We start from the raw sequence: 14,836 nt of genomic DNA, 5'->3' as shown, positions 1-14,836 counted from the left end.
GACCTCGCTTGGGCGTTCGATTTATTCCGCTTGAAACACCAAGCCTAATGTTTGCGATTAGAACCACTTGTTGAAACCCCACAGCCGCAATTAGTTTCACTCTTTCCAACGTGTATGGGCACGTTTGAAAATGATTCGCGCGCGGTTATGCTGTCCATCCAGGTGTGCAAATTGTACCTCGACGGGGTACAGGTCTTTCCATTTTTAATTAAGCCTCCAAGCCTCTGACGACTTAACGAGAGTCGCGGATAGACTCTTTCAAATCCTTATACGGCGATCTCTTTTTATTTCTAAGGCTGCTTCTTCGGAATCAACGTTCTATTCTTATTGGATGTAATATTAGGTTGCAGGGAAAGTTCTGTCGTATTTTAAAGAAAACATTTGAAGTAATTTCTAAAAATTTATGTTTAATATTATCCAATGGTATCATTTCCAGTATTTGTAACAACTTGTTCTGCCATATTTCAGATAACCTGCTTACTTAAAATACGACAGAACTTTCCCTCCAACCTACTAGAATATGTTTTTATTTTATAGTTACCAGACAGTGGATCCTATGCATTTACGACAAAAATGAGTCGGTGTAATTTAAAACAGTGGACAGAGTGGAAGAATTTAGAAATATTAAAAAAGAAAATGATTTTCCATTTCTTTCGTCAAGCGTATTTCTGTCATTTGTACGATTAAGGACGAAGTTTCTACTGTATAACAATGTGGGGAATTTACTGTAGCGATTACAGATTGTTTAGCTCGGCGGGAATGAATTGGAGTAGGGTAGATGTTATGTTTAAAAATGTACCCTATAGAAAGGCAGCCCCCTAAAATATATTTCTTTCTTTCATAATAGCACTTGACAGAGAGAACTCCCCAGTGCCCTTGGGAAACTAGGGTAAAGCGTTTTCACCCTCATGCTGCGCGCATCTTTGGCGTCTCTGGAGGAATACGTAGCCTAACAGTCAATCTAGTTATGGCTTCATTCGTTGTGCACTGTCCAACTTCATTGTCAACTGCTCTTTGTACCAATCAGAAATACATCGGTGAGAGTTCCATAAAAGGAATAATCAAGAAGAAAAGAGTTTTATGTACTTATAAAATCTCGAAAATGATAGAAAGTTAACGAATGTCTTTCATCGGCAGGAATGTTGCTCGACGAGTACGTGTCGCACGGTTATCGAAAAGCAGCGTGTGTCGCAGAATACATATATTTGTCGCGGTTCGGAAGTGGTGGGACGCGAGGAAAGACGCGCGTCAGTTGGTCTTGGAAGAAAATCCACGATGGTCGAGCGTCTCTTCTGACGGTTCTTTATGTAAATGTCTGACCAACACATCGCGCGCGTAGTGTCCCTCGCACGTAAGCCGAACGAAACGAGCTAACGCGCACAGACACAGGCGGAAACTTAAGGCGCGGATCTTAACGAGGAGTCGAAGATTGATGCGGACAACGGTGCAGCATCCGCCCGGCGTTGGGGTCCATCTAGAAACCGTGCACGAGAATTTCTTCGCTGCCTTTCGCTTGTAAGACATCGCTCTCTGTCGTTCGTGCATCGACAGATATGATCTTACAATTTTTCTTTCGCCCCTGCCTGACCCTGTCGCCCTTTTTTAATCGCTCGCGTGCTCTCGCACGACACGTATCCTCGTTCGAACCTTGAACCTTGATCGGCTCGGTCATCTTCGAATCTTCAAGGAATGTTCTACCGTTGAATTATCGACCGATTTACCGTATTAATCCGATTCATAGCGTGTCGATATAGCAAACGACGCGAGAAATTCTTGCCGTTTCGCGCCAACTGAACACGGAGAGAGCGGAATATGTTTTATTACTGTTCGGGGCCAGCGTTTGCTACGCCACTGTGCGTGCATAAACGTTTTCACGGAGCCCCGGCGGGACCTTTGAGGCCACCCCACTCCCGCAGCAACATCAAGATGGGCCTGTCAGGCCCTAACTAGCTAAGGTCGGGCCCGAGCCGGACTCACATGAGCAAAACACCGCCCCAGGCACGAGATTGTCCGAGCGAACATTACTTTCGTGTTTTGACACGGATTTCTGACGGATGTTGCGAGTAACGCTCGTCCACCGCTTGACGTTCCTCTGATTGGACGTATTAATTTTACAACGAGCTTTCCGCTCGTGTACATATTTGTTGAACGGCGAATTATTGATCCGGCGACTGTTAGCCTCGTCGCCTCTCGAAGACGCTGCGCGGAAAGTGGACGTGACGAATCGTGCGATGCTGATTATCCTGTCTGATTTTCTGCGAGTTAATCATGAATAGACTGCGGATCTTTATGCGAAATAAAAATTCTCTGCATCGATTGCAAGAGATAGACACTAAATTACCAACAATTTTGAATTTCTTCTACTCAATTTTGTTATAAATGCATACAGATCCGCAATCTAATCATGAGTAATCATGCAAAACAATAATTTTCTGCATTGAATGAATTGACTGCGACAGCAAATTCACTATAATACAATAGAATTTTCGTTTTTTTAATGTGTTTTTAGCTTTTACTGTTTCAAGTTGCGCGTTCGCAATTAATTACGCCCGATAATAAATTAATCGCGAAACAACCGAGTTACGACGGAGTGTCATTTTTATCGCTGTCAACGTTGTGAGAAGCAATTGTTCCACGCGGACACTGACGATCCGTACTAAAAGGAAACATAAACGGAGAGAAAACAGTTTAACGACCAATACATTATAAATTATCAATAACGTTGCAAATTAGAGATCCATCTAGAGAAATAAGAAAGCAAAATATGGGTATATAAAATACATAGAAAAATTAATTTGAAAGCCACTCTCGTTAAGAAAATGTAATCAAGTAACCCTGTAGTTTATTAAAGAAGAATCTGATATGTTTTAATGTTCTGACAATAAACGACTTCGTTTGGAATAACAATATTCTTAGCTGTTGGAAAATACCATTCCACAGCAATTTCTCTTGCCGGTTCTACAATTTCCAGATGTTTAGCTTTCCTCGTCTTTTGGCAGGCTTTAAAGATTTCATATCAAAAAATTATGTTTATTATATATATTGTGATAATTTATCGTTGTACTAACAACCGAGGAATTTATGAAACCATAGTCTCGATACATAAATTAATATCAATGTTCTAAAAATTATACTAACTAAAATATAAGGATGCATTAATATACGTGACTTAGTACACGTGTATCCGTGTAATTAAATGACACGTACTAAAGTATAAGTATGTAAATACACGTGTGTTATTAATACACGTTCGAAACCACAATCTCTATTGCAAATAGAATGTTTTTTTAATTGATTCCGATATAAAGCTCAAAGACACCTTATCGGAAGTCGATGTAACAAACAACGCGAGAGAGAGTGAGAGTGAGGAAAAAATCGATGATAACGCATCGAATCTGGTGCAATTCGACACGGAAGAGCTCTGGTAAGAGAAGATGGGAAACCCTATAGTAAATAACGAAATCGGAGACCAGGTTGTTCCGAGAAGCGTTAGTGCAGCTCGAAAAAGCGATGGTCCATATGGAGAGCGACCCAAGGGGACCCTCCGAAATCGGTATCAAGGGCTCTATCTATACGGAGGCCCTATCCGGCACGCAGCAACATGGCCATCGGACTAAAACGAGAAAGTGACGAAAAAGAGCAACGCGAGAACGGCGAGCCAGAAGAAAACAAGACCAAGACAGCCGATTATTCGGTGTCTAAACAAACTAGTCTCGGGGCCCGGGTTTCTCGGCACCCCATGCTGCCTCCGCTTAAAAAGGACCTCGTTATAATATTTTATTGTATCTGTGAGAGACTCGCCTACCTGTGTGCACAGGTCTTGTGTTCAGGTGGTGGTGGTGTGTGCCGTGGCATCCTGCGAACTTCGTCCCGTGATCAACATTTTTTCGTCGTCGCGACCTGCCTTATCGCTAAACGGCGACGAAACAGTCGTACGGATAAGAACAGGTCAGAAGACAATCAGCGGAATGCGAATACTTCGCACTCGTGCCAACACATTTGCATGGAAACCAACCTTGTTAAGGCTGCCAGCGAGCCGATCGCTATTTGTATAAATGCGTTCGATACGCTGTCCCGCTGTGATCATTCAAATTTACACGAAGGTCCTCGCTTCTTTTCGAGGGAATTGTATAAATATACATATCTGATCGACTGATTTAGAGTGGCCGTTAACATTTACATGAGAACCACCTATTTCTTTGTAATTCACCATTTGCGTAGCGTCTGTGAAAATGTCAACGACACACATTTAAATTCCTGTGTTGTTCGATCACGTCACCTGAACGTCTTCTATATTTCAAAATAATTTACAACTGGACAGCGGACCTTTATGCAAAATCAAAATTCTCCATCGGAATCGCAACAAACTGGAGTGACGGACAAGCTTGTTTTCTTTCTCAATATGTTTAACAGGTCGAAAATAATATAACAATATTTTGAAATTCTATTAATGTTCTCGCTGTTTTAAATGAAATCTTCTGATTTTTGTTATAAATGCATGAAGTCCGCTGTCTATTTATGACTATCCTAAAGTGGATAGGTGAAATATTTGGTTGTCGCAAAACTTAGCGCTTACTCTGCTAAGGAAACTTGCTGCACTAAACCAGCGCAATATTAATTGTTCAGGTCGGACTTTAGGTTTTGAACAGTTTTTGGGTTTTACTATTATTTCGAATGAACTGTGCTGCATTAAAAAATTGACCATTAGGCACATTAACGTGCAATTCATTGCTTGTTCGTCGAGTTTAATGAGCACAGGATGAGAATAAGGCGATTAACACATCCTGCAAACTATAATGTTTTTACGATCGCATAAACGGATGTAGATGCGGTTCATAAATATTTAAATTTCGTGTAAATATATTCCTTTAACCATAAAATCGTGTCATCTTCTATTATTAATGAGATACGCGCGGCTAACACGCGATGTTATTATCATGTCAACTTTTTCAATTTCGCCGAGTTTGCCATTTAATTAAAATGCACAAAACACTCATAAATTTCGTTCCTGCGTTAAACTGGGGTAGCTGGCTTGTGTAGATGCAGAAACGCGCAGTTTCATCTCAGGATGGAATTTCTATTAATATCTATTTACGCTAAATTTATGTGGCACGGTGCATTTCCCGTTGAATTATCCTCGCGTGGGATAGTCTGCACTTTCCTATGTGGATTCTCAAGGTCTCCTAAACCTAATAGAAATCGGAAGTATGTTTATCAGTAAACTCAAAATCATATAAATCATTGCTAGTTTTCTTTTCACGCATCTGTGACAGGAAATTCAATGCTATCTTCTAATTAACATTCTTAGATCTTACTTAGTACATGGAAAGTAATTTTTACCTGTGTCTCGCAATTAACCGTAATTTTCCTGTGCCAAACAAGGTTAAATGATAACAAACGGAAGCTATTAAGTAATAACAAATGGAAACAATGCCACGGAAAACGAAATTACTTCCCGAACGACCTAATATATTTATCTATCACACCTTTTTCAAATAATTGCTACGTCCAGAAGCGTTACTTTTCACATTTTCCTGAAAAAAAATGATCAACTACCGATACGAGGTAAATTACTGGTGCGTTTACCTTACACTGCAGATCTTTCTGAAGAATAAAAATGTTCTCAATCCCAAAATAATCGCTTTTCCACAAAGCGGTGGTAACTCGGCCGCTTCGATTAGGCAAGCGAGAGATCCAATTAACCACCGCCGCGACAGAGGGTTTCTAAGGCGCACGCGATAGGCCGCAGAAGAGAAGAAGAGAATGCGCTCAGGAAATTCTTTGGAAGCTGGTTGCATGCTGGGGGAACAGCTAACGCGCTCCGAATTTATAGGTGCAATTAATAACGCCTCGCTATTTAGCAAGGCGTGCAAACCGATTGCTTTCATTGGGTCGAACCAGCGGCGTGGCGCGGCTCGGGTCGACTCGACTGGGCTCCGACTCTGCTCCGCTCTGGCGTGGCAACGCTACGTACAATTCGATTTCACGCGAAGCTCTTGACGCGAGCACGTTCGAGTTGGCCGGGAGAGGCTAGGCTGTTCGGATGCATATGAAATGCGTGTCGTCGACCGTGGAACGAGGCGCAAAGTGCGTGCTTGCTGAAAACGCGCAATCCCACGCGCGAGCGAGTTCCTCTCGCAAAAGGCGAATCCGCGGCGACTCGCCATGCCGAGGTTCAGGTGTCGCTGAATTACACGTGCACACCTCCCCCTGGGGTGTATCCTCCTCTTCCCCTCACCTCCCTGTACCCCCGTTTTTGCATCAGAGGGCCGGGTCGTTCGCATATCGGGGCGGTGGCGGCGGCTGAACGGTTTTTGCGGATCAACGAGCCGAGAGCGAATTATCCACCGCCGTGGAAGTTATGGAGGAAATATTGGAAAGTTCGCGGCCGTCGAGTGGCTTTTACCCCGTTTCCGGTACGGCGATTCGTGTGCAACAGCTTGAACGACGATCTCTGGCTAACAGCGACTACAAATGAAATCCGACCGAGAGTGCTGCCGCGCCCCACACTGTCGAAAAGGAAATCGGGAACGTGAGAATAAAACGAATACTACCTACACGACACGCTCGATCGCAATGGATGCGATGGAGTTTGAGATTCGACCGGCTAGGTCTCGAACCAGCCGTGTTTATCCTTTCGTCGTTTTAATAGGTCGTTGAACCGTGGCTCTACGCCGTTTCACCCGCCAATCGCGTTTTAATTGAACAATTGTTGCGACGAGGTATTCGCGCGGATTAGAAGTCACGCGATCCTGTCGTACCCCTTGGTATTGACCATCGATTTTGATTTGCGCAGGGTCTTCTTCGGGAAAATACACGTGTATACGAGAGCTTGTCGAACGGATTTTGTACGAATCGGTTCAGGTGGATTTTGTGGATTTTCAAAGGTAGACACTGCCGGTCAAACGATCGGTTTTATATTTTTCATTTCACGATTATTGAAATTACGAAGTTGCTTACGTGGAAGTCGAGTCGATCAATTTCTTTGTCTAAGCTCGTATTCCAAGAAAAATTGCACGGAATCTGAAAATTTTGCAGTAGACTCCCGTATAACGCGGCCAGAAACTTGTTTAAAAAGACTGTACATGTATAAAACATTGCGTAAGACAACTGTTACAGTTACTGCTACAAAGACAGTAATGCACAGTAATTTTAAGTGATTTGAAACAATTTTTTGTGTAACTGTAATCGTTTTTAGTACTCGGTGGGTTTAGTGTTAAAAGTAACTGGTACATGTTCCCTTATAAAAATTACAAGATTGATTTTATTTAGACTTTGTGCGGATCCTAAAAAATCTCTGTACAATCATTTGGTTCATTGGGGTTGTAGTTTTGGTGTTCAATACTACGTTTCAGGAGCGCTAAAAGTGACTACACATATTTTACTTTATATAAATAACAAGATCGTAAAAGAAGCTTGGACTATGAAACAATTATGTACACCAGATTGAACATACTGAATAGTCATCAGTAATTAACAATACTCATTGATTTACATTGAATCACCAAAACTTTAAATACTCAATGCATCGGCTAAGATTGTTTCATAATCGACAAGCGTGTATAATTTACACCTCAGTGTTTTATGAAGTAGCTTCTCACTAGGACTGAATGCACCTACTTCGTGGAAAAAGTGAAATGCATGTATGTAGGTCGTATAATAAATATTTTCTCGAAAGACAATTGATCGTGTACTGTACTGAATAGAAGAACAGTAATGCTCGAATCAGAACTGTAATTACATACATATTAATTATGATCTATCGGGAACGGAATAATCGTGCGTAAAGTTGCACAACTAGTTTGATTCTCAATGCTATGAACCTTTGACACCGATCATTCTTCACTGTCCAATACTCGATTACAATTCTGAACACGGCTACCTTAATAGGCTTTCGGCCAGTGGTTAGGCTTTCAACGGTGACGCATAATGAATTCATTCGGACGAATCGATTAAAAAATTGTTTGGAAACCCGTTCGAGAAAATTCACGCCAGTTGAACTCCTTAATACACAACGGGAGTATTAATGAACTTATGTTAATGACTTAATTAACTACCGTGCAAAATTTCTTTCATAAAACACGCGGAAATGGGTACATCGAGTCCTGCACGGATAACCATTTTAATCAAAATTTTTCCCCATTTTGCAAAATATGAGTACTTTTTATTTACATAAAGACTAGGGTTACGAATAAAATCATCCATGACTGGTTACATGGAAGTATTTTTATACGACTCTAAATAAATAAATATTTATCGACTAAACTAACTACTTCAATCCCAAATAGATATTTGTTTTGAGATTGTAAGTATCATATACGAGTAATTTAAATAATCGCGATATTCTCCCCGTACGAATAAAAATTACGACTAATACTACCACATATGTATCTATATTCGTCGTATGTTATTCGAGCGACATCCACCTGTTTCGAACGACACATTAAAATTCTCGTTCATCTCGAGCAGTAAAAGCTCGAAGAACGTGACACCTAAGCACGCAAGGTGTTTAGCAGAAACGCAACGTCGGACAGAGAGAAAAAGAATCGCACACTTTCGCTTACCCATTAGTTTCCGCATTTCTGCCTCGCTGAGGAAGAGGTTGAAGTAACTTGCACCTGGCCGCAGGAGCATGGACAGCAACACTGCCAATTTTAGGAGCATCGTGGACCACCACGTGCTTAACCGATATGTACTAGCAGTACTCGTAAACACGCGTTACACGTTACCGTTCCGAGCACGTTAAAGTTTCGCGGTCGGGACGATCATGATCGACGGGGTTAGCAGAGAAATTCACGGCGATATTAAACGGGGTCCACGTTATTCCGGTACGGTCGAGAACGAGTCTGGATAGTATCGGCAAGCCGTCGTCGCCGCCGCTTCGAACCGGACGATGCTTTTGACAGTTCGTTGCATGAAAATCACGTTCTATACTCGTAACAGGCACTCCCCGGCGATCGCGATGCGGAGACGTTTGCGAGAAGCGTGGACGTTGTTTGTTCGGACTATTAGACGGCCCGTGAAACGAGCCACGAGAACGCGAAACCGAAATCAGATGACGCGAAGGAATAAGAATGCACACACGGACGAGCGCGCGACATACCTGCCTCACGAAAGCCACAACCAGTTGTGTGCTCCGACCGCCATGGGTCGAGCGAGGTCGACGCAGACTCGCCGAGCCGAGCGCGACCGAGTTAGACCGATCACGGCCGAGCAGCAGCCGCAAGCGACGCTCGTTCCAACCCGAGCGTACGTCGGCCAACTTCGGGCTCCGTCGACCGACCAAGGGGAGAATTAAAATTGCGATTCGCAAACACGCCGGCAAGATTTACGACAGGGTGCAATCAGGCCGCATTTTTGGAGATATCAGCTACTCGTCGACGCACACGGTTACCCTGCTCCCGGCTCTTAAATATAACCCGTCTACCGAACACCAGAAAATCAAGGAACACCGGCGACGACGCTTGACAATCTGCGCCCCAGCAAGCCCGCGCTTTTGTTTTCTGCACTTCGCGAATGTTACTTGTTGCATTTTCGCCCGCGCGCGTGTATGCCACCGTTCAGAAGTCGTTTGTTTTTCCGCTGACAGTTCGACAAATCCGACGACGGTCCCACAATCAGTCTCGCGCGCAATCGATCAACGGGAGTCGGTCTCGATGATACGTGACTTATAATATTTACATTTACTAAAGCTTTAACCTATAATATGTACTAGAGATATATGTACATATACCTATTTCACATGTATTTACATACACGTATACACGTGTGTTTAGGGTTGCCAGAAATGTTTTATCCAAATATAGAAGAAGTAGTGAAAACTGCAATTACAGTGGGTGTAGAAAATATTCGTACACTGATAAATTTCAAACAAAACTGTGAAATTAACTATTTTTTTCTGTAAACAATGAATACGTACATATTCTGAGAAGTCTATAGAATAGATACAATGCAAAAAACAATTAATTGCTTGATTAACTTGCCAATGTAATAAGGAAAAACAAAAAATCGACTGAAATACACCAGCAAATAGTATTCGTACACTCTTTAATTCGAACTACGTAGGGAACAGTTCTTAACGCGAACATACCATGTAAACATAAACAAATTGCGGTGTAAGTATGATTGATCTCCTCAGTATATTTAGAAACGTTGTTGGCATCAATAGCATTTAAAAATCCCGAAATATTCAAAGTTATCGTTGAAAAATGGGACGGAAACGTGCGGAAACAACGATAGAAGAAAGAAAAATTATTATTAACTTGCACAATCAGTGTACAAGTTTAGCACAAATTTCGCGTATTGTAAGTAGACCTCGATCTACTATACAAAGTTTAATTGACAGGTATGGGCTACGAAAAAGACTACAAAATAAATCAAGAAGTGGACGTCCACGAAAAATCAATCAATACACTGGTAGAGTTATTATTAGAATGGTAAAGACAAATCCAAGAATAAGTGCAATAAAAATAGTTGGACACATTAAAAATAATTTAAACATTGACGTATCTGCTAGTACTGTGCGCAGTTTTATACGAAATTCAGGATGTCGCGAACGGGTGGCCCGTAAAAAATTTTTCGTAAGTGAAACGAATAAGAAAAGAAGACTGGAATTCGCAAATAATAATGTAACAACACCAGTGGAATACTGGAATAATGTGATCTTCACAGATGAAAGTAAGTTCAACATTTTTGGGTCTGATGGACACTGTACCGTTTGGAGAAAAAAAAATACAGAATTGAAATCACAAAACTTAAAACCTACAGTCAAACACGGTGGAGGTTCAGTATTGTTTGGGCTACATGAGTGCAGCTGGTGTTGGCTTATTAGAATTTATTGACGGAATAATGAACCACAGGGTCTACAGGGTGTCCCAAAATTCGTGAAAATCCCGAAAGGGGGTGGTTCCTGAGACCATTTCAAGCAACATTTTCCTTTGCAAAAATGTTATCCGCGGCTTTGTTTAGGAGTTATTAACGAAAAACACGGACCAATCAGAGCGCGACCTAGACGCGAGTTGGCAAAGTCGGCCCTGCGCGCCAACTGTCTATTGGCCGACTGTGGCAACTCATGTCTAGATCGCGCTCTGATTGGTCCGTGTTTTTCGTTAATAACTCCTAAACAAAGCCGCGGATAACATTTTTGCAAAGGAAAATGTTGCTTGAAATGGTCTCAGGAACCACCCCCTTTCGGGATTTTCACGAATTTTGGGACACCCTGTATATTGACATTTTGAGACGCAATCTTGATCCTAGTGCAGAGAAAATGAATATTAAAGATGATTTCGTTTTCATGCACGATAATGATCCGAAGCATACTGCGTATAATACCAGAATATGGATACTACATAACACATCGGCGTATCTGAAAACTCTGCCACAATCTCCCGATATCAATGTTATAGAACACCTGTGGGATTATTTAGTTTAGAACGACAGATATCAGATAACAGTTTGTACGAGTTGACTAAACACATCTTTTAAATTTTCGTTATTGGCCCAGCTAAAAAAGTAGTAAAAATCAATTTTTACTATTTTTTTCGCAATTCCGACCAAATGCATTATTCCAAAATATTTTTTAGACGTCACTTACTAAACTAATTCTTCTAGCCTTACAGAGAAACTGAAGTCGTTTGGTCCATTCATAAAAAAGTTATTCTGATTTAAAGTGTGTTGAATCAGTTATATGCTCGTTAGTGTATGAAAATATAGGAGTTCAAGTAAAAGAGGTACACAGCACATTTTAAACTTTTTTATTGAAACAAAGATTTTTGAAAATTCAAATATGATACAGGAGATCAAGTTCAAATATAGAAGACTCATATCAAATATAGAAGATCTGGCCATCCCACGTGTGTTTCACGTACACGTACTTCACTACGTGTCATTTTAACTTACACGTATATTTGAGATTTGAATATTTTGCGTAATCGCAATTTTTCGAAAAATTTCTTTCCACATCGTGTAGTAAACTAATTGCTCTAACTTCTGGAAAAAGGTTCAAATCGTATAGTCCAATGTTAAAAAAGTTTTTGAGAGTATTAATGGGAATCTAATCTCTATGATACTTTGAAAGTCTTGAAAAGTGCGACTTAGAGAATTACTTATTTCTACATTTAATAAAAATGTAAATGTAAAAAATGTAAATTTCAACAATTTTCATGAATTTTTTCAGGACACGCAGGTATGTAATGTGACTGAATTTTCGAAAGATGACGTGCGGAATAGACGAGCAATTTTTCCATAATTTCTATATTGACTATTCGCGAAGCTCGAGATTTACAATGGATTATGAGAACGCCCACGTAGCCCTTGCAAATCATTGTCTACCTCGGTGCTCGTTTTGTCTTGTTTGGAGCCTATCAGGACGAGTTTGATTACCGAACTTCGTTATTACGGCCTCAAGGCTGAAGAGAGGCAACAACAGACGGTTTTGGTCTCTCTGTCGACGTGGAATGGAAAAGATGGGAGACGAGCGGGCAGGACTCGTTTTGCAAATTCGCGGTTGATTGAAAAGCCTGCGTGGAGCAAAACGACGTCACTGAACACGATGAGACGAGAGAAAGAAAGAGAGGGGGGAGAGAAAACGCAACGCAGTGATTACTCTGTTGTATGTACACCGTGAATCGCAAGAAGCATTACCCGGACACGTTCATCTACGAGCTCAATTTCTCGCTATTGCTGCCTGGTAGCTGCCCACAGGAAAAGCAAATTCGTTTCATCACCCTAACGTCTCGCCTCTCCTCTCCTCTCCTCGGTTACTGAAGTACTCACCGTACAGCTATTAACTTGATCTCAATGATTATGCGCTTAACTTCATTACGATTTTATGTTTTATCGATACACCGCCCCGGGCTTCCTTTGTATATGACTTCAATAATGAATCATGCTGTACAGGGCTTCGTCGATGAGTATCTGGTAACTGTTACCAGTTTATCGCTTATCGAGCCTGAAACGAATCGAATTTTGATGGACGGTTGCTCGCGTTCAATCTCCTTAAATGGGGAAAATTTACATTGGGGAAAATGCTCCGTTGAAACACCAAGTATAATTTATCCGGATGCACGACAAAATTGTCGCCGAGGAAACAGAAAAGTACACAATTGATGCAGAACGTTTCCATTTTTCGCCAAGATCCGCAGTCTAGTTTACAGACTAGTTTACTATTTACGTATGTACCAATTTTCTCTCACAATAATTTATTTTAGAAGTTTCTCCGATGTCATAGCTGCTACACGGTATCAAACAGTTTAGCTTGCACGTATACGATGCTAGTTAGGGGTTGCGAACGCGAGTGTTCGGATATTTACGCGAGCTGTCGTGTAATCTGATTAAACGGTCGCAAACGCGCACGTGCAAGAACATCGTAAGGATCTTTTTTTCGCTGGGAACGCGTTATGAATACAATGTACAATAAACGTACAAGCGTTTAGTATAGCGCACGAGATACCGTGGAAAAAGAGGGAGGAAGAGAGAAGGCTCTCTGTAGCTTCTGCCACGAAGCTCCATTTAATCTAGAGCAAATACGGAGCGGTCCGCTTAAATCAAAACAGAGTCAAGAAGAGAGAACAGTTTCCTTTGTCGGGTCTAATCTGGACAAACAGTCGTATATCACGACGGTGTCGTCCAGGTTGCTGTTTTATCCACGTTTATCCCAGTAACGGCTACCGAGGATTTCAAAGGAACCGGGAATACCTTCGATAGCTTCTAATTTTGGGCCGTCAATGCTCTCTTTGTGAAACGGTTTCGTCCACGAGATACAATATTTACCTTGGCGATTATTCGATCGCACGGATTTGCGCTTTTCAACTACGCATATGACAATTTCTTTCTTCTGAAATTACTTCTGAATGTACATACCTTTTCTACTATTCATTCATTTGTTGATGATGATCATGATGACGCCACTCCTATTCTGCTTGCGATCTTTAACCTTCTTTCTAATCTGTTTCTATCATTACGAAAAGGAACTGTTGTGTTTTTTAAGCGTTTTTTCTTCGAATCTGTAATAAAATATACATGCTTCATTATACTGAATCATAAGAGAATATAAGTCTGGATAGATTAGTTTCATTTTAATTGAATATTAGCTTACCCAGTATAAGATATGCATAATCAGATTTCTTCAAAACGTTGAGGTGTAACTTTTTCTGCACAATTACCAAAGAATTTTCTAACATTTTCAAAGGTCCCTCATGATTCGAAAAAAACCGCTTTCCACCACACATCACCATAAATACCGCAGAACACTCGACCAATAGCAGTAACAGCAAGCGAGTGTTTCGCGGCGCAAATCCCGGGCATCGACCGCAAAGAGTTCAAACCATACTTCACGCTCAGAAAGTCCACAATCACCCCTTTATGAAAACAGTGGATTATAATTGCGCGGGGTGATACGTCATTGACTTGCCGGCGTGAATTGATTATTCGTTTCCGTGGAGTCTCGCTGTGGCAGCGATGCTCGCGTAATAATGTCTCGTTAGAAGGCCATAATGGCGGGCGTTTTGAATGGGGGGGCTGGAAAAGCTTTGACGCGCGTGTCGCGTCGCGTCGATTGAAATTGCGGGGCTCGGCGCACGTGTGCGCGGAAGAAGGAAGAAACTGACGTTTCCTTCTTGTCCTGGGAAAAAGCTGACGGCGTTATCACGCCACCGGGTTTCCGCTCTGAAAAGCTTCCTTTGCCCGATCGTCGCGCGGCCTCCAATTAACGCTTTTCCGCGGGTGTCAAAAGGTACCGACTGCGCGTTCTAAAGTGGATTAAAGCGGGCCCCGTTTGCCACCGCCTTTTACAACATTTACAAACGCGGGCGCGTGTACACTCCTCCACAAAATGATA

General features: G+C 41.7%; 1 protein-coding gene across 3 annotated transcripts in view; it reads right to left on the bottom strand.

The window, feature by feature from the left end:
• Dnt (tyrosine-protein kinase Dnt) overlaps positions 1–14,316 on the bottom strand; it is a 37,406-nt gene extending 23,090 nt beyond the window's left edge. For 2 of the 3 annotated variants that reach the window (XM_076421250.1, XM_076421252.1), the window contains exon 1: positions 8,565–9,143. In XM_076421250.1, the coding sequence (XP_076277365.1) occupies positions 8,565–8,664 (100 nt within the window). In that variant the 5' untranslated portion in view covers positions 8,665–9,143. Of the gene's footprint in view, positions 1–8,564; positions 9,144–13,860; positions 14,004–14,095 lie in introns of those variants that run through there. The other variant, XM_076421251.1, reaches the window with a different exon arrangement.
• Positions 14,317–14,836: the final 520 nt, after the last annotated feature.

The sequence above is a fragment of the Lasioglossum baleicum genome, chromosome 3 (assembly GCF_051020765.1).
Source record: "Lasioglossum baleicum chromosome 3, iyLasBale1, whole genome shotgun sequence".
NCBI classification, from domain to species: Eukaryota; Metazoa; Arthropoda; class Insecta; order Hymenoptera; family Halictidae; genus Lasioglossum; species Lasioglossum baleicum.
The sequence above is the reverse complement of the archived record's forward strand: the minus strand, read 5'-3'. Positions and strand labels throughout refer to the sequence as shown.